This window comes from Nuphar pumila, chromosome 3, assembly GCF_984573655.1.
Source record: "Nuphar pumila chromosome 3, dmNupPumi1.hap1.1, whole genome shotgun sequence".
Taxonomy (NCBI): domain Eukaryota; kingdom Viridiplantae; phylum Streptophyta; class Magnoliopsida; order Nymphaeales; family Nymphaeaceae; genus Nuphar; species Nuphar pumila.
The window spans coordinates 60096013-60122847 of record NC_143251.1 but is presented as its reverse complement, the minus strand read 5'-3'; the positions used below and the strand labels follow the sequence as shown (position 1 = coordinate 60122847).

The 26835-nt window shown below is 36.5% G+C and overlaps 2 protein-coding genes across 2 annotated transcripts in view; both read left to right on the top strand.

Moving 5' to 3' along the window:
* The window catches only part of LOC149842980 (arginosuccinate synthase family), a 29901-nt gene extending 22444 nt beyond the window's left edge, over positions 1 to 7457 (top strand). The window contains exons 7-10 of the mRNA XM_089999529.1: positions 224 to 298; positions 385 to 570; positions 2739 to 2827; positions 6767 to 7457. Of these exons, the coding sequence (XP_089855655.1) occupies positions 224 to 298; positions 385 to 570; positions 2739 to 2827; positions 6767 to 7319 (903 nt within the window). The 3' untranslated portion in view covers positions 7320 to 7457. The remainder of the gene's footprint in view (positions 1 to 223; positions 299 to 384; positions 571 to 2738; positions 2828 to 6766) is intronic.
* Positions 7458 to 12811: 5354 nt separating this feature from the next.
* LOC149842979 (subtilisin-like protease SBT4.14) lies at positions 12812 to 24864 on the top strand. The gene is made up of 9 exons (XM_090000799.1): positions 12812 to 12887; positions 12984 to 13127; positions 20997 to 21102; positions 21173 to 21695; positions 21812 to 21912; positions 22237 to 22458; positions 23074 to 23182; positions 23347 to 23560; positions 24302 to 24864. The coding sequence occupies exons 1-9, from the start codon at positions 12812 to 12814 to the stop codon at positions 24862 to 24864; spliced, it is 2058 nt and encodes a 685-aa protein (XP_089856925.1).
* Positions 24865 to 26835: the final 1971 nt, after the last annotated feature.

The following is a 26835-nucleotide window of genomic DNA, read 5'->3' as shown; positions in this document are numbered from 1 at the left end:
ATTGAACAGGTTAAATTGTTTAATGCTTTACAACAGCTAGCAACTGCAGTAGTTGTGCTATGGAAACTGTTTCCGATGTTGCTCATGGAGGGTTGATGTCTCTACTCAGTAATCCACTCATAGATCAACACATATCTCATGTCTCTTTCCTCCTTTTTTGCTTTCTCTGTTGGTCTAATATCTTCGGTTTAGCACTAGTATATCATTCTCCTCAATTTGGCAGGCTATGGTTGATGTTGCCAGAGAAGTTGGTGCTGATGCTGTATCGCATGGATGTACAGGAAAGGGGAATGATCAAGTAAGAGGCTTTCTTTAAGGAAAGGCTTTTCTTCAGTTTCATTGTCACTTGTCAGGTATACATGAGCAATATATACTGTTGTGCAGGTCAGGTTTGAGCTGACTTTCTTTGCTTTGAATCCTCAACTCAATGTTGTGGCCCCATGGCGTGAATGGGATATCAGAGGTCGAGAAGATGCAGTAGAATATGCGAAGAAGCACAATATCCCTGTTCCTGTAACAAAGAAATCTATCTATAGTCGAGATCGGAATCTGTGGCACCTTAGCCATGAGGTAATTCTGATGGAATCATGTTTTCCATGGCACTGTTAATGTTCAAGGAGTTTCATGGCAGTGGTTTGGAAAATTCATGTGTTACTGGAACTGTATTTTGGCGATTCACCTGATTACTATTGTGGAAGCTGTAAACTTATTAGTTTTGGGAAGGCAGGGAGCAGCAAAAGACCATGGAGCAAATTTCATATAATACAAACTGGTGGAAAATTTCAAGAAAACAAAAGCTGTTCATTGAACATTAGAGCTCTTGGATTTGTAGGGCCTATGGATCTCATGTCTTGGTTGCTTATTTCCCTTGTCTATATGAACTCACCATAAGGATTGAACTTGAGCCTGCCTGTTGCTTCAACATATGGATTTCTTTTTTATTGACCCAAACATATTGATTTCCTTTTGTAACTCTTGACGAGACACATTTGTTCAAGTAATTCTTTGTAGTTCTTTTTGTTCAAGGACCTCACATACCAACTAGATATTGGGAATCACAGGATAGCCTTACATACAAGGCAACCTTATTGTTAAAAAAACCCAAGTGATCATTCATTTAATGCAATATAGTTGTTTATCTCACTAATCATCTTCAGTAGAACATATGTAACCATTCCCTGGTTTTATCATAGACAGATTTACTATCTACTATTTGACAATTATTTGTAGTGTTTTTTGATTGGCTTCTTACTCATGCCTGATGCAGATATGGTCTTCTTAGTCCTTTCTTTCTTCTTATTCATCAGACGTAAACATGAAGCTGGACAGAGATCTCATTCCTAATTCTAAAACAAAAACAAAGTTCTGGTTCCCAATTCTCAAACAAAAAAGAAAAAAATTGTTAGAAAGGTAAAGTCAAGTCTAATCAGTTACCATCTCTGACCTCCATGTTCTTCTTCTTTAAAGGAAGTCAACAAGCCCTATTCATCCTATGGATTTTTGTTCCTTGTTCTCTCTACATTTTCCTTTCTTTATCCCATTCAATGTCATTATTTCTTCAACATCTCACCTTCTCTAGCAAACTGATCCTCCAAATTTTATATCATGGAACTATCCAATACTTTCTTCACCAAGGAGCAAAGAGTATTGGTGTGTACTTCGATCCATATTCTTGAGTGGATTTGTACTTAATTCCACTAAATATTTGGCTGCTTTCAGCTGCAGCAAAGATATTACTAGAATTGAATTCCCTGAATCTGAACCCTTGGAGGCACATGATCAGTCTTCTTCTTGGCCTGAAAAATATATCACCAGGGATGGATTTCTCTTTTACCTAAAGAACTGGAGGAAGGAAAAATGAAAACATGATCTCTTCCTCAGCAACAGATCATCACGGATTTTGAAGAGCCACTGTGTTAGATGATAAGAGGTGCAATTGAGTTTGTTGATGTTATTAGGGTTTGCGGTAAGGGCTTCATAATAATTTAGGTGGCTCATTACCTTTCACCACTTGGATGGCTGTGTTTGTGTGTGCACATACACACACATGCACACTTGGATAGCTGTGTGTGTGCACACGTGATCATGTGCGTGTGTGCATGCGTGCACACATGCATGTGTGTTGTGTGTTGTTTCTTTGAAAAAAGTTGCTTTAACTAGCATTTCTAATTTGCTGAATTAATTCTTCTTTACAAAATCCCTTAAACAAGTGAACATGTGTAAGTAGTAGGGAATATTGTATTCTTTTGGTAACTCTAATTTTATATATTGTTGGCTTTATGCAGTTCTGCTGCTATTCTGATTTATTATTGATATTTAGCAGTACAAATCATTAGCCAGGATAGGCAAAAGTTTGTTGGCTCTCACCTTCCTTTTGTGACAATATGATGACTTTCTATATTAATAAAATCAAAATATGTATAATGTGTCTTTATTCCTTCTAACATGGTGCAGTATCTTGTTTTCTCTTTTTCTGGTTGTAAGGTCCTTTTTATTTTATTTTCATTAAGCAAATTTATTGAGGCCCAAATCTAGATTCTCAAGCAGTTAAATTCCTTCAGCTCTTTTTGGTGTTTTTTTTTAAAATCTCTGGTAACTGTGTTTATATAACCATGGATAAGCAAAGTGAGATGGCAAGTAGTCAGAAAAAAACAAGTTAGCTTGGGAACTTTGCAATTTTTTCTGGGGAGATACTGTATGGACTTTTTTTTTTCTAAAATTTTGAAATATAATTGAAGGGAGATATTTTAGAGGACCCAGCCAATGAACCAAGCAAAGATATGTATATGATGACAGCTGATCCAGAAGATGCACCTGACAAACCAGAGTAAGTTTCCTTATCCATTTGATTTTGTAGCTTGTCTTGTATAGTGCAACTATCCATTTATTAGAAAATGTTTGTAAAAAGACTGTTAATTGCCTATCTTCATCTATTAATATGTTTCCTGTTGTACTTTTTTTATCATTTGATGTCAAACATAGTCTTTTGATGCTTTATTTCTAGTGCATCAACAACCATTTTCTGGTCTCTGCTTCCTGAATTCTGTTGTTAGTTGTGTCAAAATATTTCTTAAAGTTCATTTGTAGGTGAAACTTATGAATTGTTATTGTTCAGGATGAAAGATGATTAAACTAGCATGACATGTTCTTCCATTTGTTGGTGAAAAGTTGAAACCTGTATCTTAATTACCGAAAACAGAAAATAGCAATTGATATCCCCAATCTGAAAAGTTTGGGTGTGTTACATTCTGCTCATTGTGCTAACCCCTCTTTCCTTTAGGCACTATTTCATTCAGTTTATGACTAAGAGTTTATACTTTTCAGGTACTCACTTGAAGGCCAGATCTTTTATCTTATATGCTTTCAAAACATAATGCTTTTAAGTGTCATAAACACAAAAAAAAAACATGATTCTTTCTTGAACTTGAAAGACAAATAATTTTAAATAACTAGCAAAATGGTTAAAATCATGAACTTAAGAGTTTCTTTATTTTTACATCTTTTCTTGCACTGCTTCTTTCTTGCTCTCTCTCTCTCTCTCTCTCTCTCTCTCTCAGTTCCACATGCAAGCAATATAATTTTGATGCGTATATAAATCATGTTTTCTACAAAAAACAAAAGTTAAAATTGCGTTGGAAATCCAAGCTCACCTAAGCTTTCCTGTTTATTGTTCTTCATAAGGGCACATGCTTCTTGGATTCCAGAAGTACAGGCACAACAAAACCTTCCTCATGTGAATTCTGGTCTGATGTTAGCAGCTTAAGAGGAATTTCATTATTAAAACACTTCAAAAACATAGATTTTGGCATTTTTTTTCTTGAAGGTTAATTTTGGATGGTAATAAACTTCTTATTCTTATCCTCAAAACACACACTAATGATGTGTTCTTAGGAATTATTTGCATGCTAGACTGAAATTTGTAGTGAGGGGAGTTTAACTTGGCAGCCAGTTGGTTATCAGAGTTGGTTGGTGGCATGATGCCAAATGGTCCTAGGGAATAAAGTTACAATCTTGTTGTGTGCATGCCAAAGCGAATACCTTGGTTATGCATTATGCATTTATACCAGAGTTACCGGAAGCGCCTAAGCAAAAGGGGAAGCGCGAAACATCGCGCTTCCGAAGCGTGAGGGGAAGCGTCCCCCTTTTTTGGGAAGCGCGTCCCCCTTTTATGGGAAACGCGCTTCCCATAAATGGGAAGCGTGCTTCCCCCACGCTTCCCCCACGTTTCCCCCACGCTTTTCCCACGCTTCCCCCTCACTTCCCCCTCGCTTCCCCATTTTTTTCATTTTTTTTCGCTTCCCCTCGCTTCCGGTTCGCTTCCTAGGTCGCTTCCTAGGTCGTTTCCGAGATGGTTCAGAATTTTCTTCTAAGTGGTCCCACGCTTCCCCGCTTCCTAAATTTTTTAAAGTGCCTCGCTTCCCGCTCCCGCTTCCCGTATCGCTTCCCGCTCCCGCTTCCTCGACTGGTAACTCTGATTTATACAACTTCATATTCATGGAAACGTAAGCCAATTTCCTGGATTAAAAATTTTCTTCAGGAAAAATTGCTACCATAGAGTTGTGAATGTCACAAGTTGACGGGTCGGTCACAAATTTGAAACCCACTGGTGGCATCCCTTGCTGCAAGGTTGAAACTGGGTGTACGCCCTTTTGGGCAGGGTGACCTCAAGGGTTTTTCCAACCGGAGGCCAGCCAATGTGCAGTGGGTGATTTTTTGGTTTTTTGGGGGTGGGGGTGGTTGGCTTCCCTTGGACTATAAAAGAAAATGTTATTGTTATGTTTTCAGGGTCACTCAATTTGGTGCAGACAGGCTCCTGCTTACCTCAACCTGGAATCAGACCATTGTCAGAATTGAGTGTTAGAAAAGCAAAGAGAAAGGAGGGAGAGTGGTTAGGGTTAGAGGAGGCACAACACAAAGGAAAGAACTCGTGTGTTCTTCTTACCAAAAAATGAGAGCACTATACAATAATAAGGGTCAACCCCCTTTAGACATCAAAAGACAAAAAAATAAAAAGACTAGTATACCCCTTTTCTACAGGGTATGTACATATTAGCCTATTAAGTTACTTTACATAACTCTATAATACACTATATTATATAAACTTTCAATACTCCCCTTCAAACTTGGATGTAAAGGAATCATTCCAAGTTTACATCCAAGTTTGGAAAGAAAAGAAACACTTTCTAAACACATCTGCAATATGATTCTTTGAGCTGACATGCTCTAAAGTTATAATTCCACCTTCATAAGCCCTTCTTGTATAATCACAATCTATTTCAATGTGCTTAGTGCTCTCATGAAACTCTGGGTTATTTGCAATATGAATAACACTCATATTGTCACAATATAGCTGAATTTTCATTTCACATGGAATTTTCAATTCTTTTAATAACCATCAAATTCAAATAATATCAGCCACAACTTGAGTCATCCCTCTGTATTCAACTTATGCAGTGGACAATGCAACTCTTTGTTGCTTCTTGCTTTTCCACGAGATCAGAGAGCTTCCAAGGAATACACAAAACCGTATAGTGGAAAGACTATCTTTAGTAGAACCTCCAAAGTCATCATCACAGAAGGCTTTAAACTCTTTGTCAGACGAACATGAGAAAATTATGCCATAGTGCATAGAATATTTGACATACTTGATGATGCTGAGTACGACTGCCGAGTGAACTGATCTAGGAGCATTTATAAATTGACTCACTACATGAACGGCATGAGTTATATCTGGTAAGGCTCCCTACTAAGTATTTGTATACTACATGATCTTTTAGTTCAACACCATTAGTTGCTCTCATGTTCAAGTTTGCCTCCATGGGGAAATTTACTTTTTTGGAGTCATCTGTCAATTTTGCTTTTACCCTACTTTCCAAATCTGGACCAAACTTTTCAAGAATTCCAGAAATTCTTGAAAAAATCATATAAAATCCAAATAAGCTCCAAATGAAGTGAGGTTTGTTTTAAATGTTGTCTAAAATCAGCCTCGAGCAACCCAAAGCAACAAATTCATCAAAACTGGCCAGATTGGGCCAGTCGTTACAGTAGATGACGTCAGCTGACATCAACAGCTGTTGATTCCAAGTCTTCGTTCTTCTAGATTTAACATCCTCTCCTTGCACCCAGCTCTGGTACCATGTTAGAAAAGCAAAGAGAAAGGAGGGACAGAGGATAGGGCTAGAGGAGGCACAACACAAAGGAGAGAACTCCTATGTTCTTACCGTGAAATGAGAGCACTATACAATAATAAGGGTTGACCCGTTTTAAACATCAAAAGACAAAAAAACAAAAAAACTAGTATACCTCTTTTTTATAAGGTATGTACATATTAGCCTGTTAAGTTACTTTACATAACTCTATAATACACTATATTATATAGACTTTCAATATTGAGAACTGGCAAAATCAGGTCTGAGTTTTATCCAAGCCCCGTCTTGGTTGTATTGTTTAAAACTTTGCTTGCCTTGTGATTGAAAACTTGATAATTTTACCTTACATTAGGTATGGAACAAAATCAAGTTACCCAATGGATACAATATTTCATTGGTGCATCTCCATTTAATCGTGCAGCATAGTTCTTCCGTGGATGCCTTTATCGGAATTGCCATTTGAATGTTATTAACCAAACTAGTCCAGGGTGTTATTTTGAGCTTGAAGTTTCATTACACATTTGGACTTTTATGCTATATGTTTTTTTTAGTTAAAATGATAACCAGCACTTTCTGTCGAAGTTCATAATGTGTTATCTTCTTGATAATTACCTTAGGTACATTGAGATTGGCATAGTAGCTGGTTTACCAGTTTCAGTTAACGGTGAACAGCTATCACCGGCAACCATGCTTTCGAAGTTGAATGACATAGGTGGGAGGCATGGGGTTGGCCGTATTGACATGGTTGAAAATCGGCTGGTTGGCATGAAAAGTCGGGGTGTATACGAGACACCAGGAGGCACCATTCTGTTCGCAGCAACGCGTGAGTTGGAATCATTGACACTTGATAGAGAAACAATGCAGGTTAAGGATTCCCTGGCCCTTAAGTATGCGGAGTTAGTATATGCTGGACGTTGGTTCGATCCGCTTAGGCAATCAATGGATGCTTTCATGGAAAAGATCACTGAAAAGACAAGCGGTTCTGTTGTGTTGAAGCTATACAAAGGTTCAGTCACTGTGGCCAGCCGGAAGAGCCCTAACAGCTTGTACCGGCAAGATATATCATCCTTTGAGAGCGGTGGGAGCTATGATCAGGCAGATGCAGCTGGATTTATTCGGCTTTACGGACTCCCAACTAGAGTCCGTGCCATGCAAGAGAAGGGGCTCTGAGTTATCCCATCCTTTTGTGTGCTTATTGAATTATTGTTGATCGTATTCTCCTTTGGCATGGAGCAAAACAGAGACTTTTGTATTCCGTACTTAGCGTTTCTAATATCATTTTCTCCATTTGAGTGTGATTTTGATGAACTTGCTGCTTGTCTGTCATACGAGAGAGAGAGAGAGAGAGAGAGAGAGAGAGAGAGAGAGAGAGAGAGAGAGAGAGAGAGAGAGAGAGATGAATATTTGAGGCATGATTTGTGGATGGTCAGTTTTCCTGAAATTACTATTCATGTTGAATAGTGGGCCACGCTGAGTGCTACGATGGATGGTGGGGATAACAATGATGGATGGTGGTGACGACCTATCACAGTGGGGATGGTGATAAGGCTCATCATTTCATCTGCTTTGGCCAATGGCAGTGCTCCAACAATGTTGTTAGCTGGGTTTTTATCTTAAGATTCCCTGTCACTTGCTCAATGGTTATGCCTGATGGAGTGATGCTGATCATTTATGCTAATCGTACGGTCATTGCATGGTTTCATCCATGAATATTCCTTAGTTGCAATGTTTATCGTGTGAATGAAGAATGAATGGCTTGGAACCAGCTGAAAATTGTGTGATGGCAATGCCATGCAATAGTTGAGTGGATATGGTTGTCCCGAGTAGGGCTGGAAAATGAGAAGAGCCACTTGTGTCCCGGCACATGTTCAGCTTGTAAAGAGCTTGTTTGAACTTGTGAAGTAGGCCTGGCAAGCTGAATAATGGACAAGGAGTATTCGACTGGGCTTAGTTTGTATAGGCTCACTAACTAGTAAAAAAAAACTGTTTATAAATATAATTTACATATTTTATATCACAGAGGTTTGATGGTTCAAGTGTTTGGCTTGCAAGCATTAAGCCAGTAAGTTTAGAGTTCAAATCTTATTGCTTTGCTTTGCAGGAACGTATTTATCTTATAACTGAGCTAGTTTGAGCTTGGCTCTGTAGGTTTAGAGTTCAAATTCTATGTTTAATTTTTTAAAAGTATTTTTTTTGTAGACAAGGCAGTGACTCGTTTAACTCTGTCCCACCATGAGCTCTACCTTGACTTGGCTTGTCATAAAAATGGGTTGAGCTTAAACATCCACCATTTGGTTAGTTCAGCTTAGTTACCAGCCTAGTCTTGAGTCCCCACCCAACAGGGTCTCCTTCAATTGGATCCACTTGCTAGAACTTGATGGTGGGGAAGGTGGGGGTTTCACTGTATGCCTGAGTTTTGGTGATCAAGAATTGTCATGCCCAAAATCTCATGGCCCAGACCGTCTGCTGAAGAAAACAAATTTGTGCCGTTAACTCCAATCATGCACTCAAATGGGGCCCATAAAACTTGCTCAGATCTAATCCATTATTTTCAGATCCCGTTTGGATTGGTGAAAGTGACTTCTCTTCCCATCACAAAATCATGCATATGTTGTAGCTTTTCATTAACTCGGTAAAAATTGAAGAAGAAACCCATTCTGTCATTTGGGTGGGAAATATTTGCAACTTCCACCTTTTTTAGCTACCTTCTGAATCAGGGAGTTGCCCATGAATAGGGCATATTGATTTATTTTCCCATTATTTGCAATCTTGCCTAAAATTTCACTTTGATCTGTAAAGTTGTTGGAATCCGTATGTATGAAATTAATAATTATAAACTCTAGATTCATGCACACTCTTTACAATAGGGGTCTTTCTCCTTTGGCTAAGGATCATCAACATCATTCACCACCTAAGCATCTCCACCTCCTATCTTCTTCAAAATCTTCTCCACCTCCATGACATTTTTTTTCTTGTTGTTTCAACCATTAACGATATACTTACTGTCGCTTTTTAAAGGTGAAAATAAACCGTAAAACGTGAACCATCACTTTTTAAATATCAAAGCATCATTTTAAATATCAAAGTGTCACATTTAATGCTAATAGGGATATTCACAAAAATATGGAGAGGTTCATATTTAAGTCTTTTGAAATATTGAGAATTTCATGTGCAATATTTATGAAGTTTCGACAGGTTTCAGTTACAAGTTCTCTCTTATGTTTTATTTAATATTTGCATTCAGATTTATTATTTAAGGTTTGCTACAGTTAGTTTTTTTTTTTATAGATATATATTTGTTTGTATTGTAGTAATAAATTTAAGCACCCAAAACATCATCGACGATGATATATTCCAATAAGCATATCATTAATGGCTAAAACAATTATTTTTTAATTTTTTTGGCATGAATCTATTATTATTTTTAATATAGATAGTCTTTTCTCTCATGTTATTTTCATTAGATGAATGATATGTTGTGTGGTTGGTATATACCGTTAATGATAGTCTTTAAAAAGATAAAAATATACTATCGTAGCACTGATCATCCTACTTAGAGATCTATAGTGATTTTCAAAAATAGTAGCTTTAATGAATGTGTGGCTTTGCTGTCTCGTAACACTGGTTATCCAGAAGAGTTATTGAGCTTTCAGTATAGCTATTTTTCAAATGTAGACAGCCAAAAAATATGAATAGATGTTTTAGATGATGATGATGTAGAAGCGATGTTATTTAGTGACGACATTTATTTGATTACTTTTATAGCTGAAGAAGAAGCCATTGGTTGCAAAGTTAAACAAGCAGTTAGAAGTGATATACAAGAAGCAAAAGATGACAAGATATTAGACACTGGATGTAAAATTGATAAAATTTCCAAAGAATGTATGTAAATTTAAAAAAACTATTATTTTTTTATGGATAAACCTATTATTTTTTTTAATAAGCACATAATTAACGGCTGGACCTATTATTTTTTTTGAAACAACGGCTTGAATCAATTGTGTTTTTAAACATTGGCATAAATTAGTTCTTTTATGAAGTGTCTGTGTGATTATATGTTGCGTATCTTATATTATGCATCATCGTTCCTGTTCTGTAGCCAAATTTTTTGTATTATGTTGTGTATCTTGTATTATGCAGAAGCATTCAGTGCTTGACTATAGCACACAGTCTTGGTATCACACATATAATACGCTCAACTTATGCTCATAAGGAAGACCATCGATGTGAATCTCGATCTATGGATTCACACAAGACGTTTGAAAAGTCAAAGTTTGATCATATGGTATGGGTGAGATAGGAAATCAATGAACGCTTAGCAATTACAGTTGATCAGTTGGTTATTACAATTGCATGGGCATGTTCATTTTTTGAATAAATGGAATGAATGCAATTTATAAGAAAGTTCAGTTTTAAATGAATGAATGATTGCGTGAGCAAATTTATTTTTTAATTAATGAAATGAATGCAATGTATGAGTAAATTCATTTTTTTAATAAATAGAATGAATGCAATTGTATGAGCATGTTTATTTTTTGAATGAATGAAATAAATGCAATATATGAGCAAGTTCAGTTTTGAATGAATGAATGTAATATGTGAACACGTTTAGTTTTGAATGAATGAATAAAATGTACAAGCAAGTTCAGTTTTTAATGAATGAAATAAATGCAATGTATAAGTAGGTCCATTTTTTGAATGAAGAAAATTAATGCAATGTAAGTTTTGAATGAATAAAATGAATACAATGTATGAATAAATTCATTTCTTAAATGAATAGAATGAATGCAATATATGACCAAAATATATTTTTGTGAATGTCCATACTAACATTAAAATGTGATGCTTACACATCTTTCACAGTATGAAATTAAACATATAAAATATACATAATATTAAAAAAGAAATTAATATTTAAAGTATATTTACAGAATAATTTTAATAGGGTCTACATACAATCTTTGACAATTCTATCAAATTTACATATAATCTTTAACAATTTGCTCAAATTTACATCCAATGTTTTCAAAATTGTGAAGTTCAATTATGTGTAGAGTATGACTTCCAATGGGTGTATCAGTCGAAGCCAAACCACCTTGTAAAAAAGTGAACTCTTTAACAAATAAGACATTAGAGAAGTTTATTAAAAAATAATAGATAAATACAAAGAAGCAATTCTTTAAATAACTCTTAACAAATAAATAAAATAAGATATTTGAGTAGTTCATTAAAAAAAAGATAAATACTAATAAGCAATTTATTAAACAACTATTAATAAATACACATTTTGCAAAGCATAGGTAAACAAACATATTGTTATTTGTGTTTATACTTATTGTGGCCAAACTCACTACATACACTATACTTATATGACATAACATCCTTCTAACATGTTCTCAATCTTTTCACCTTAGGTCATCCTGTTTTACAAATCACTTTTGGTAGATAGACAAGAATAAAAGTTGATGGAGCGATGTCATGTAAAAGGCAGTCAAAGAAAAAGAATCCAAATTCCTTTCAAATAAATTCCCTTATTTTTCCTACCAAATCCATTTTACCAATTTCTTCCAAGTATCTTTTGCCAAACAGATAAAGAAAAATGGGTACTTCAAAAATGTCCTTCATAATTTGCTTCCTATTACTCACGGTGGTCCATTGCAGTAGCACCACGGAAAGGAAGGTAAGTAATTGATGAGACTAGCTCAAATTTATTTCTCACAAGTAGGTAGCTAGTGAGTCAATTGGATATCATTTTGCCTATTTGATTATTTGGAAGTCATAAATCTCAAGCAATTATTATTGGTTCACATGACTTAAGATTTTCTGTTGATACTTGACATAGATTAATCATTTCATATATTAAACTGTCTAACATTGGCAGTCATACATCGTGTACATGGGAGACGTGCCATCCAATTTTCTCTCAGACACGCACCATCACATGCTTGCATCTGTAACCGGCAGGTCTCTCTCTCTCTCTCTCTCTGTTTCTCTCCCATCCAATATTTTGGTTGATGTATTTTGGTAATGTTGAATGGTGAATGTTCTCCTTTCTCTCTCTCTCTCTCTCCCTCTCTAAATCCATCGACAGGTGCAGTCTATCATGATATATATTTGGAGTCTTGAAGATTTATGATTTTTGGCCATCAATTTTTCAAACATTATAAAAACCAACCATGTCTTGAAACCAAACACTACATGACTTGATCCGTATAATACCAGGCACACAGATCTCATCTGTATGATCAAACTTTTAAAATAAAATAAAAAAATTCATACAACCCATATAACATGCTTCATTTAGCATTCTCTCTCTCTCTCTCTCTCTCTCTCTCTCTCTATATATATATATATATATATATATATATATATATATATATAAACCTAGCTTGCCCAAACAATCGTGGCTGGTGCCACATGATGTTTTCCAACCAATCCTACATCAAAATGGTAGCAGTAGTATCTCAAATGAATGAGTTTTCCTATCAAACTTAAGTTTCGAAAATTTATTTGTTATTGATACTAAATCATAAATGTGTATACTATGAAAAAAGTTTCCACTCGTTCACAATTAATTATTGGCATTCCTTGAGCATGTGATGAGCAATTTTCTTTAATTTCATGAAATTCATTTTGGCAGCCATGACATTGCAAGAGAGACAATGGTCTACAGTTACAAGCGAAGTTTCAATGCATTCGCTGCAAAACTCTCACCGGATGAAGCAAAAAGATTAGCTGGTTAGTATGAAACACAAGTACATTGACTATTGTATACACAATCAATTTTTCCAATAGTTTAGCTTGTTTAATATACTATTACTTAATAATGTGCAGAAACTGAAGGCGTGACATCAGTATTTCCTAATTCCTATCACAAGCTTCACACCACAAGATCGTGGGATTTCGTCGGCTTCCCTTTGAATGTAAAAAGGCAGCTCAAGTTTGAAAGTGATGTCATCATTGGAGTTTTGGACACAGGTAAGCATTAAAGGGTATTATGAATGTAAGCAAGGGTGGTGTATGTTCGCCCCCGTTGATTCACTGAATCCCACGTCTGTGTTCGGGGATTTGAATGAGCACCACGTATACAAGCACATGGGGCTCGTATTCTCGTGTATGTTGACATAACTTTGCATCGGACTCTGGTGTTGTTGCAAAGACTTAAGTACCCTTTCTTGCTATTCTTCTCCATAAAGTGATGGTTTGAGAAAATGACAAAAATGCCTTTCATTCAAAAAAGAAAAAACAAACAGTTCAAAAAAAGGACAAACATGTCCTCCATCCAGAAAGTCGAGGATGATGTTGACTCTTCAAAGTCTTTTTCTTTTTCTGTTCAAAAAAAGGACAAACATGTCTTCTTCTTCTTTCTCCGTAAAACACTGTAAAACCCTCTCTCTCTCTCTAGAGAAGAAATCAAGGGAAACAAAGAGTTCTTCCTGGAGAAGGCCATGAACATCAACCCTCTCACTCTCTCTCCCTTCTCTCTCTACTTCTGTGCACATCCAACAGACGATCCTACATTGCTCCATCGTCATCTTCTTCTTCTTCCTTCTTCGTAAAACACAGTAAAACCCTCTCTCTCTCTAGAGAAGAAATCAAGGGAGGTAAAGGGTTCCTCCTGGAGAAGGCCATGAACACCAACCCTCTCACTCTCTCTCCCTTCTCTCTCTACTTATGTGCCTGATTTAGAGTTTTTGCCCTTACAGGAGGGGGGTCCGGGGGTTCATCCCAGCGTGGGTAGCATCATTCAACTAAATGAGTTGTAGATCCTGATTCAGAGTTTTTACCCTTATAGGAGAGCGGTCTGGGGGCTCCTCCCAACGTGGGTAGCATCATTCAACTTGATGAGTTGTGGAGTCTGATTCAAAGTTTTTACCCATTCATATTTTAAGGCATTAGATCTCATGTTTGAACATCCACGCATGTGCAGTTTGCTTTCATCATGTTCAGTTGCTTTCTAGATTATACTTTGAATTCTGGTGCATTTTAGATCTATCGATTTGTATGTAACCAGAGCTCATTTTAATCTGATTTTTTTACTGCAACTTTATGAGTATGTCTTCATGCTCTCCACCAAAAAATCAGACCATTCTGAGTTTGTTTGACCCACTTTAAAAATCGAGATTCAAAACCTGTTATTTTGCATCGTCAGGATTTTAGCAGAATCAGGACCAACTTGCAGAAGTGATTTCTCCCTAACCATAGATGATCTTTACGATCCGTAAAAAGGGTTGTTTTTTAAATTGAATATAGTTTGTTCATACTAAATTTCAGCGATTTCTATGGTGTTTTCATACCAGTTTCGGGTCAAAAACCATAACCCTGTCACCCTGTGTCATTTTAACGCCTCAGATTTTGATCCATTTTGTTTGAATTCAATTTTCCTAATGGGAGATCATTTTTCAATTCTGTAAAACGAGTTCTCTTCGTTTATGTGTCTAGTTCATCCCTGTAAATTTTCAGAATTTTTCATGGTCAATTACTATTTTATTTTGATTAAATACGAGAACCTTGTATCCAAATTTTATAAATGTTCTGATTTTGGCCCCCATATCATGACTGTTGTAGCACTTCTTCAACAAATCGTAATTTGATTGGCAATATTCTTCAGCAAATTGTTGTTATGATTTTTTTGAGTCTCTAATGAGTCCCTATTATGATTTGTAGTATTTTTGGGTCTCCAACGAGCCTTACAATGATTTATAGTGTTGTCCGATCTTTTAACTATGATTTATAGTGCTTTGGGGTCTCCAACGAGCCCCATAACGATTTGTAGGGTTTTTTGGTCTTTTAACTATGATTTATAGTATTTTTGGGTCTCTAACGAGACCCACAGCGATTTATAGTGTTGCTGGACCTCGCTATAGCGATTTGTAGTGTTTCTCGCTAAACACTACAACGATTTGTGATACAAATCGCTATCCGAATCAGGACCAACTTGTCAGGGCCATATCTCCCTAACCAGAGATCGGATTTCAAATCCGTAAAAAGTGGTGTCTTTGTTATAAAGTCTAGTTTATTCCTGTAAATTTTAAGCGATTTCTATGGTCATTTGATACCTAATTTAGATCTAAAACCAGACCCTTATCAGTCTGTCTTATTTGAGTGACATAGGTTTTTATTTCATTTTGTAAGAGTCATATCTCCCCAACGAAAGATCATTTTCCAAATCCGTAAAAAGGGTTTTCTTCCTCTATGTGTCTAGTTTATATCTAGAAAGTTTTATAACTGTTTATGCTTATTTGATATTGCAAACCTGTTAAAAATCGAGACACATAGAGGAAGTTTCAAACTTTTTAAGGTTTATAACATTTTATAACATGTCTCAGTTTTTAACAAGTTTGAAATATCAAATGAGCATAAAAAGTTATAAAACTTTCTAGATATAAACTAGACACATAGAGGAAAAAAACCTTTTTTACGGATTTGAAAAATGATCTTCCGTTGGGGAGATATGACTCTTACAAAATGAAATAAAAACCTATGTCACTCAAATAAGGCAGACTGATAGGGGTCTGGTTTTAGATCCAAATGGGGTATTAAATGACCATACAAATCGCTGAAAATTAATAGGAATAAACTAGACTTCATAACGAAGACACCACTTTTTACAGATTTGAAATCTGATCTCTGGTTAGGGAGATATGACCCTGACAAGTTGATCCTGATTCGGATAGTGATTTGTATCACAAATCACTGTAGTGTTTAGCGAGAAACACTACAAATCGCTATAGCGAGGTCCAGCAACACTACAAATCGCTGTGGGTCTCTTTAGAGACCCGAAAACACTATAAATCATAGTTAAAAGACCGAAAAACACTACAAATCGTTATTTGATTGACAATATTCTTTAGCAAATTGTTGTTATGATTTTTTTGAGTCTCTAATGAGTCCCTACTATGATTTGTAGTATTTTTGGGTCTCCAACGAGCCTCACAATGATTTATACTATTGTCTGATCTTTTAACTATGATTTATAGTGCTTTGTGGTCTCCAACGAGCCCCACAACGATTTATAGTATTTTTCGGTCTTTTAACTATGATTTATAGTATTTTTGGGTCTCTAACGAGACCCACAACGATTTATAGTGTTGCTGGATCTTGCTATAGCGATTTGTAGTGTTTCTCGCTAAACACTACAGCGATTTGTGATACAAATCGCTATCCGAATCAGGACCAACTTGTCAGGGCCATATCTCCCTAACCAGAGATCGGATTTCAAATCCGTAAAAAATGGTGTCTTTGTTATGAAGTCTAGTTTATTCTTGTAAATTTTCAGAGATTTCTATGGTCATTTGATACCCCATTTGGATCTAAAACCAGACCCCTATCAGTCTATCTTATTTGAGTGACATAGGTTTTTATTTCATTTTGTAAGAGTCATATCTCCCCAACGGAAGATCATTTTCCAAATCCGTAAAAAGGGTTTTCTTCCTCTATGTGTCTAGTTTATATCTGGAAAGTTTTATACCTTTTTATGCTCATTTGATATTGCAAACCTATTAAAAATCGAGACACATAGAGGAAGTTTCAAACTTTTTAAGTTTTATAACATTTCATAACATGTCTCGGTTTTTAACAGGTTTGAAATATCAAATGAGCATAAAAAGTTATAAAACTTTTCAGATATAAACTAGACACATAGAGGAAGAAAACCCTTTTTACGGATTTGAAAAATGATCTTGCGTTGGGGAGATATGACTTACAAAATGAAATAAAAACCTATGTCACTCAAATAAGGCAGACTGATAGGGGTCTGGTTTTAGATCCAAATGGGGGATCAAATTACCATAAAAATCGCTGAAAAATTTACAGGAAAAAAATAGACTTCATAACGAAGACACCACTTTTTACGGATTTGAAATCAAATCTCTGGTTAGGGAGATATGACCCTGACAAGTTGGTCCTGATTCAGATAGCGATTTGTGATTAATCGCTGTAGTGTTTAGTGAGAAACACTACAAATCGCTATAGCGAGGTCAAGCAACACTATAAATCACTGTGGGTCTCGTTAAAGACCCGAAAACACTATAAATAATAGTTAAAAGACCGAAAAACACTACAAATCGTTATTTAATTGACAATATTCTTCAGCAAATTGTTGTTATGATTTTTTTGAGTCTCTAATGAGTCCCTACTATGATTTGTAGTATTTTTGGGTCTCCAACGAGCCTCACAATGATTTATAGTGTTGTCCGATCTTTTAACTATGATTTATAGTGCTTTGGGGTCTCCAACGAGCCCCACAACGATTTGTAGTGTTTTTCGATCTTTTAACTATGATTTATAGTGTTTTTGGGTCTCTAACGAGACCCACAAGGATTTATAGTGTTGTTTAACCTCGCTATAGCGATTTGTAGTGTTTCTCGCTAAACACTACAGCGATTTGTGATACAAATCGCTATCCAAATCAGGACCAACTTGTCAGGGCCATATCTCCCTAACCAGAGATCGGATTTCAAATCCGTAAAAAGTGGTGTTCCTGTAAATTTTCAGCGATTTCTATGGTAATTTGATACCTCATTTGGATCTAAAACCAGACCCCTATCAGTCTGTCTTATTTGAGTGACATAGGTTTTTATTTCATTTTGTAAGAGTCATATCTCCCCAACGGAAGATCATTTTTTAAATCCGTAAAAAGGGTTTTCTTCCTCTATGTGTCTAGTTTATATCTGGAAAGTTTTATAACTTTTTATGCTCATTTGATATTGCAAACCTGTTAAAAATTGAGACACATAGAGGAAGTTTCAAATTTTCTAAGTTTTATAACATTTTATAACATGTCTCAGTTTTTAACAGGTTTGAAATATCAAATGTGCATAAAAAGTTATAAAACTTTCCAGATATAAACTAGACACATAGAGGAAAAAAACCCTTTTTACGGATTTGAAAAATGATCTTCCGTTGGGAATATTGTCAATCAAATAACGATTTGTAGTGTTTTTCGGTCTTTTAACTATGATTTATAGTGTTTTCGGGTCTCTAAAGAGACCCACAGCGATTTGTAGTGTTGCTGGACCTCGCTATAGCGATTTGTAGTGTTTCTCGCTAAACACTACAGTGATTTGTGATACAAATCACTATCCGAATCAGGATCAACTTGTCAGGGTCATATCTCCCTAACCAGAGATCAGATTTCAAATCCGTAAAAAGTGGTGTCTTCGTTATGAAGTCTAGTTTATTCCTATTAATTTTCAGCGATTTCTATGGTCATTTAATACCCCATTTGGATCTAAAACCAGACCCCTATCAGTCTGCCTTATTTGAGTGACATAGGTTTTTATTTCATTTTGTAAGAGTCATATCTCCCCAACGAAAGATCATTTTTCAAATCCGTAAAAAAGGTTTTTTTCCTCTATGTGTCTAGTTTATATATAGAAAGTTTTATAACTTTTTATGCTCATTTGATATTTCAAACTTGTTAAAAACTGAGACATGTTATAAAATGTTATAAACCTTAAAAAGTTTGAAACTTCCTCTATGTGTCTCGATTTTTAACAGGTTTGCAATATCAAATAAGCATAAACAGTTATAAAACTTTCTAGATATAAACTAGACACATAGAGTAAGAAAACCCTTTTTACGGATTTGGAAAATGATCTTTCGTTGGGGAGATATGACTCTTACAAAATGAAATAAAAACCTATGTCACTCAAATAAGACAGACTGATAAGGGTCTGGTTTTAGATCTAAATTAGGTATCAAATGACCATAGAAATCGCTGAAAATTTACAGGAATAAACTAGACTTTATAACAAAGACACCATTTTTTACGGATTTGAAATCCGATCTCTGGTTAGGGAGATATGGCCCTGACAAGTTGGTCCTGATTCGGATAGCGATTTGTATCACAAATCGTTGTAGTGTTTAGCGAGAAACACTACAAATCGCTATAGCGAGGTCCAGCAACACTATAAATCGCTGTGGGTCTCGTTAGAGACCCAAAAATACTATAAATCATAGTTAAAAGACCGAAAAACCCTACAAATCGTTATGGGGCTCGTTGGAGACCCCAAAGCACTATAAATCATAGTTAAAAGATCGGACAACACTATAAATCATTGTAAGGCTCGTTGGAGACCCAAAAATACTACAAATCATAGTAGGGACTCATTAGAGACTCAAAAAAATCATAACAACAATTTGCTGAAGAATATTGCCAATCAAATAACGATTTGTTGAAGAAGTGCTACAACAGTCTTGATATGGGTGCCAAAATCAGAACATTTATAAAATCTGGATACAAGGTTCTGGTTTTTAATCAAAATAAAATAATAATTGACCATGAAAAATTCTGAAAATTTACAGAGATAAACTAGACACATAAACAAAGAGAACCTGTTTTACAGAATTGAAAAATGATCTCCCATTAGGAAAATAAAATTCAAACAAAATGGACCAAAATCTGAGCCGTTAAAATGACACAGGGTGACAGGGTTATGGTTTTTGACCCAAAACTGGTATGAAAACACCATAGAAATCGCTGAAATTTGGTATGGACAAACTAGATTCAATTTAAAAACAACCCTTTTTACGGATCGTAAAGATCATCTCTGGTTAGGGAGAAATCACTTCCGCAAGTTGGTCCTGATTCTGCTAAAATCGTGACGGTGCAAAATAACAGGTTTTGAATCTCGATTTTTAAAGTGAGTAAAACAAACTCAGAATGATGTGATTTTTGGTGGAGAGCATGAAAATATATGCATAAAGTTTCAGTAAAAAATTCAAATTAAAATGAGCTCTGGTTACATACAAATCGATAGATCTAAGATGTACAAGAATTTAAAGTATAATCTAGAAAGCAACTGAAAATGATGAAAGCAAACTGCACATGCGTGGATGTTCAAACATGAGATCTAATGCCTTAAAATATGAATGGGTAAAAACTTTGAATCAGACTCCACAACTCTTCAAGTTGAATGATGCTACTCACGCTGGGAGGAGCCCCCAAACCCCCCTCCTGTAAGGGCAAAAACTCTAAATCAGGCTCCACAACTCATCAAGTTGAACGATGCTACAGTCTGTGTGCAGGTCAGTCGGTGTTTGATGGAGAAATATTGGATCGTTTGTTGGATGTGCACAAAAGTAGAGAGAGAAGGGAGAGAGAGTGAGATGAGTTTTTACCCCTCTCTTGTAAGGGTAAAAACTCTGAATCAGGATCTACAACTCATTTAGTTGAATGATGATACCCACGCTGGGAGAAGCCCCCAAACCCTCCTCCTGTAAGGATAGAAACTCTGAATCAGGCTTCACAAGAGTCAATGTACAGGTCAGTCGGTGTTTTATGGAGCAATGTATGATCTTCTAATGGATGTGCACAGAAGCAGAAATAGAAGGGAGAGAGAGAGTGAGAGGGTTGATGTTCATGGCCTCCTCCAGGGGAGATTTCTTTCTCGGATAATCCTGCAGTGCAGAGACTGGGTCTTAAATAATCATCTTCGGGGCACTTAAGTCTTTACAACCACTCCTTTTCAAGAACCGTCATTTTTTTTTGCACCAATGGAGGAGAGGGTACTTAAGTCTTTGCAATCTTATCAAACTCCAACGCTAATTAATGCTGACAAACATGGGGATACGAGATGCACATGCTTACATACGTGGTGCTCTTTGGGACCCCCGATCATGAGATGTAGCTAACTGCCCTGTTCGGGGGGGAACATATAACCTGCTTTGAATGGTTTGATTAGATATGAATAAGTTGTTCCTTGGTTTTCTAGCCAACTTGACCCAGTCACATTTGTTGCTCTTTTTTTTTTATTTTATTTTGAAGGAGCTCTTCTTCTTCTTTCTTTCATAAAATTGATTCTTTTCAAGAAAATGATGCCATCTTTCCTCATATAAACATAGGTATCAGCCCCCATTCACAGAGCTTTGACGACAAGGATCTTGGACCTCCTCCTGCTAAATGGAAGGGCACATGTGAAAGATCTGAGCATTTTAGTGGGTGTAACAAGTATGCTCTCTCTCTCTCTGATTCAATCAAAGATTTACACTCCCAACCTTCAATAATTAAATTGACACAGCAAACTCATCGGAGCCAACTATTATAGAATAGACGGACCCTTCACGCAACTTCAACCCTCTGATATACTATCTACAGTTGACACTAAGGGTCATGACACCCACACAGCATCAACTGCAGCTAGTGTCCAAGTTCCAAACGCAAGCATGTATGGGCTTGCTAATAACACTGCGCGGGGTGCAGTCCCTGCAGCTCGCCTTGCTGCATACAAGGTATGCTGGGAAGACACTGGCTGCTCCAACATCGACATTCTTTCTGCCTTCGACGATGCCATCGCCGATGGTGTTGATGTGATCTCAATCTCCATAGGCGGCATGAACAATGGATACCTCAAGGATGCAATATCGATCGGGTCGTTTCATGCCATGAGTAAGGGAATTATCACGGTGGCGTCGGCCGGGAACGATGGCCCTGACCCTGGCATGGTGGAGAATGTGTCACCATGGATCCTTACGGTGGCGGCGAGTTCCATTGATCGGCAGTTCAGAACCAAACTTGCACTGGGCAATGGCATGCAGATTACAGTATACCTTTGGCTCTTCACTAAAAATTTTCTTCACAATCTTTTTTTCTAGCTAGGTCGCTTGTTTTAGCTTATATATTAAGTTTGTTAATTTGGTTCTTCTTTTTAAAATGACAGGGCATATCATTAAATACTTATTCCCCGAATAAGAAATATTACCCACTCATCACTGGGGCCCAGGCAGGAAGCAGTTCAGGTGGCTACGGGCCATATCCAACGTAAGAACAACTGCATACTTGTATAGTCTTTGCGTTCCTCAGGAAAGTTAAGATAATTTTTAGAAATTCTTGGGGTTCGTTTGCACGTGTAGTGTATATATATATATATATATATATATATATATATATATAAAATCTCACGTACACGTTAAAAGAATTCGCTACAAGAGGCAATCCTTAGGTTTTTGACCATAGAGATCCGATCCGTACGGTTATATTTGTCAAAAAATATTTTTCAAAAGTGGGTTGAAGATTCTTACCCTATAAAATGTCTGCAATAGGATTATAGCTTGTACTCATGATTGCATAACAATTTGTTTGCAGTTTTTGTGATCAGACTCTAGATCCCAACAAGGTGAAAGGGAAGATTGTTCTTTGTGATTTGGTAAAAGGAGACCTTGACTCCAGTGTTAGGGACATTGGAGGGGTTGGAATCATCTTTCAGAGTTACAAAAGCCAAGACACAGCTTTCCCTTTTGCTCTACCAGCAGTTTTAGTGGATACCAACAAATCAATAACAATAAATGATTACATCAATTCCACTAGGTAAGTAAATTGAAACTCGATCTCCTCACTTAAATTCCTGACATGGGTAACGGTTACAATGAAACCTTGAAGTGAGAGGCTTCCATGCATTGACCACCACTATACAATCATCTTCACTCCCTTTTTGCGCAATTGCGTAGTTGTTGTTGTTGTTGTTGTTGTTGCGCGGTGGCGTGTATCGTACGTGACGATCCTTCTCTGTCAGCCTACAACTCCTTCCTTCTCGGTTGGGCCCCTAACCTTGTTCATCTAGCTAATTCCAGAGGAGGATAGGGTTATTTGTGACACATACCCATCCTTGAATATCACCCGAATTCGTATTTGGGAAGCAATTCGATGTCAATATAAAGTTAAGCAATGGAGTAGTCATATCTGGAACTCTAATTAAAGCCCACCCACGATATTTGGCCACATCAATAAGACTGCCAACTCTTGACAATGTTGTCTGCAATGGGAGACTGAAGCCAACAGACCTTCCAAAAACCTGATTTTGCCATCTTAATTATTCTCCAAAGCTCTATGAATTGCTATATTACATCACGTATATACTTGTTGCACAAAGATTGTTCCAAACATCATCCATTAAAATTGATTTTTCCTCTATTTTTCTTGAAGGTCGCCTTATGCAGTTATATACAAGTCTTATACAGTTAATGTGAGCATTCCACAAATTGCATCTTTCTCATCTCGTGGCCCGAATACACTCTCACCAAGAATCCTCAAGGTAATGCAGTATTTTACATGCTTAAAAGGGAGAGCAAATCGGGTCATTGGCTGAATAGGTACTCTGCCCAATGACTGGATGCCATGCATCCCCTTCTGTCCTCTAAATGATCGGATAGTGCTAATCATTGTTGCTTGATCTAATAACCATACCCTTGATTACAGCCTGATATCACTGCCCTTGGGCTAGATATTCTGGCCGCATATACACCATTATCTTCAATGACTGGGAAGAAGGATGACGAACGAATGGTTAACTATAATATAATGTCTGGAACTTCAATGTCATGTCCTCATGTGAGTGGTGCGGCTGCATACGTCAAGTCTTTCCACCCTCGTTGGTCTCCTGCTGCAATCAAGTCTGCTCTCATGACCACAGGTAAATTTGTTTTCTATTTTGTTTTATTTGATATTTTTCCTCTATAATAGTTGCTTTGCATTGACAATGATGCCTTAAAACAAATAAAATACACACTAGTATCTGATTGTAGATGTATAGATCTGTCTTTGTGGTTTCGTAAGTTTGATCCTTTACTTCACTCAAAGAATTCTATAGTTGGTAGATTGCATCAAAATAGTAGTGTTGTTCTCTGTTTTTTTTTTAATTTGCTTCGGTCTGTAAATGTGTGAATTTGGAAATCCATTGATTTGCCTTTTGCAAACAAAAATATAATTAGAGATTCGCCAAATAACATGCCAATAGTTCTATATTGCAATTCATAAAAATAATCTGCAAAATGTCTCTGCTCTCTCCATTGAAATGAATACTCAATTCTCAACATGGTAGGTGCCTATTTTTGCCAATATAAGGGAAAAAAAAAACCATGGCAGGTGCTTACAAATAGTTGCAACGAGGGCAGTTGTCATGCTATTTGATATGATGTTATATTCCATCGCAACTGCACATCTCACTTGATGGAGCTATCTATGTATGGCCCCCCGCTTTAACATTCTCATGGTTTCCAAGTGAGATGTACAAGATGGATTGAATACAACCCATGACCGTAACTGCTCTAGATGTGCCTAACCTTGGAAGTTGCTAACCCAGATAGCCCATTATGTCTGAAGATTCAAAGGTGCCTATACCATATCTTTAACCGTTTTTCTTTCTCATTTCCAGCAAAGATGATGGACCCAAGGCTGAATGAGGACGCAGAATTTGCCTACGGTTCGGGTCTATTTAATCCAAGACATGCTGTTCACCCAGGCCTAGTGTATGACATGGACCAATTGTCATACGCCCAATTTCTCTGTAAAGATCACATAGATGGTGCTGCCTTGGGAATCGTGACTGGTGGTCAATATAACAACTGCTCCGCCATACCTGCCGGCCAAGGCTATGATGGTCTCAACTACCCATCGATGCAGGTCCAAGTTAACAATGGATCCGACCCGATCCATGCCGTGTTCTATCGCACAGTGACCAATGTTGGTGCAACAACTTCAGTCTACAAAGCAATGGTCAATGTCCCAAGTGGGCTTAAGATCAGTGTCACACCAGAAACTCTCTTATTTAGCAGACGGGGACAACGTCTATCCTTTAAGGTAGAGGTGAATGGTGATCCTCTTGGCACCAATCCTATGGCATCAGCTTCACTTGTTTGGGATGATTCAAAACATAAAGTCAGAAGTCCCATCGTTGTATATCAATTGGCTCCATTCCAAGGAATCACCCACATGTAAAATGTCAAACTTTCATGATATTGAAATTACACTTTTACTTTATAAGAAGAATTGTTCTTTTAGTAATTATTTTTTCATGTAAAACTTATTTATCACTTATTTTGGAGAAGAGGCTCAAGGATGAGCAAAAATGCAGGCTTTATCTACCCTTTTTAATGTTACTTTTTTCTCTCTTCAATTATTACTTTCTTCTTCTTCAGTTTCCTAAATGCTTCATATTCAAATCTTAAAGCTTGCGCTTGGAAATGAAACAATGCATGGTTGAAGTGTTTAGCCTGCACGCAATAAGTTTAGAGTTCAAATCCTATTCGTTATAAGTTTGAAACAATAATTTATTTTGTAAATGAGCCGAGTTTGAGTTTGGCTTAGTAGGTTTATGTTGTAAATTCTATTATTTTCAACTATGAACAAGTATATATATATATATATATTGTAAATGAACTAGCTTGTACTTTGCTTGTTTGGCTCAGGCTTTTCACGAACTCAACCATGGCTCAATTCAATCAAGAAATGAGCTGAACTTGAACACCCTCTACAATCATGGATTATCATATGGTGTTTATATATTCTCCAACAGTTGAGTTTTTCTTCAATCAGACAATACATATTGTTTTTATTTTTTATTTTTTAATTAATATTCTTTTAAGGAAGTAAAAAGTATGTTTTAGATTATGAATTTTTAAGATTTTGGTATGTCATTAAATTAAGTGCTAAACATTAACGGATTATAATACTTTGTATTGTAAATTTTAAATGCATTGTGAGTCATCCCTTTCCACTTTTTGAAAAACATGTTCAGATGTAAAAACTTCACAACAGTTGGTCGGTTGAGGGACAATGGCAGATTAATGTAGCTAGACAACATAGTTTAGCCAACAACTTCGGGATTTGCTGTGATCATTGTCTAGAATGAGGATTAGGAACAATAATGACAAAATAAGGTGAAAATACGAGAAAGATGGAGAGTAAAATATGACCTCTTGTTACTAGATACAGGCCACCCTTTTTGCGACCTGGCTACCTGATCACTATCACGGGGGGGGGGGCGACCTTCCTCCAAGGGTGAATCGTTCTCCACGGCATGGCAAAAATTGATGACAATCTTCAATTGATGGGGTTTCAACTGGTTAGTCGGTGCTATTTTTGTGTGTGTGTTGTGGAATCTAATGAGCACCTCTTCGCTGGGTGCATATGGTTTAGGAAGCTGCAGGAGTTCTTCTAGAACGAGGTTATGACTGATAGTTTTTGCAGTCTGTGAGATGTGTTCCTCTACCAAAAGGATCGGGCAAAGGAGACTACGAGTGGAGTAGCTGGGTTTTGATTTCAATCGCAGCTGATTTGGTTACACAAGAATGAGATTGTTTTTTATTGGGCAACCTCAAGCATAAAGTTATTACAGGTTAGAACCACCAACGAGTGTAGAGAATCGATGATATTGAAGAAAGCAAAAAACAGGAGCACCGTCTTGCTTCCGGACATGTTGGTTCAAAATGCTCATGTTTAGCGGTTCTAGAATTGGGACCTCTTTTGATAGCTCATCTCTAATTCAGCTGTCTCAATCACCGTGTTTTTAATTATATTTGTATATGTCATGAATTAATTTCTACAAAATGAGAATGTTTGCCTTTCTTCTCAAAAAATAAAATCTTCACAAAACATATATCTTGTTAAATAAATTATAAATAATAAATATATAAGATTTAGTTGATGAAACACTCAAATATTGGAGAAGGATAGTTGCCTGATAATCATTGGTTATAGATTTTGGACCTTCTTTTGGTTGGATTATATCTTTGCTTTACTTATGCACACACAAGTGCCTGTGTGGATGGTTCATGGGATTAAAGATCCCTCAAATAGTGATTTTCTTCCAAATGATTAATGAATATGATGCAAGGGTTCAGAGTGGGATAGTAAAAACTACACCACGATCTATGCTATTGCATACTAAACTATCAAAACACTAAAAAT

Excerpts from the sequence above, each read along its gene's own strand:
- LOC149842979 (XM_090000799.1), top strand. The coding sequence starts at position 12,812 with ATGGTCTACAGTTACAAGCGAAGTTTCAATGCATTCGCTGCAAAACTC. Across the intron at positions 21,696-21,811 it reads GCAATGGCATGCAGATTACA|GGCATATCATTAAATACTTA; the intron begins GTATACCTTTGG and ends TTAAAATGACAG. Across the intron at positions 21,913-22,236 it reads GGCTACGGGCCATATCCAAC|TTTTTGTGATCAGACTCTAG; the intron begins GTAAGAACAACT and ends ATTTGTTTGCAG.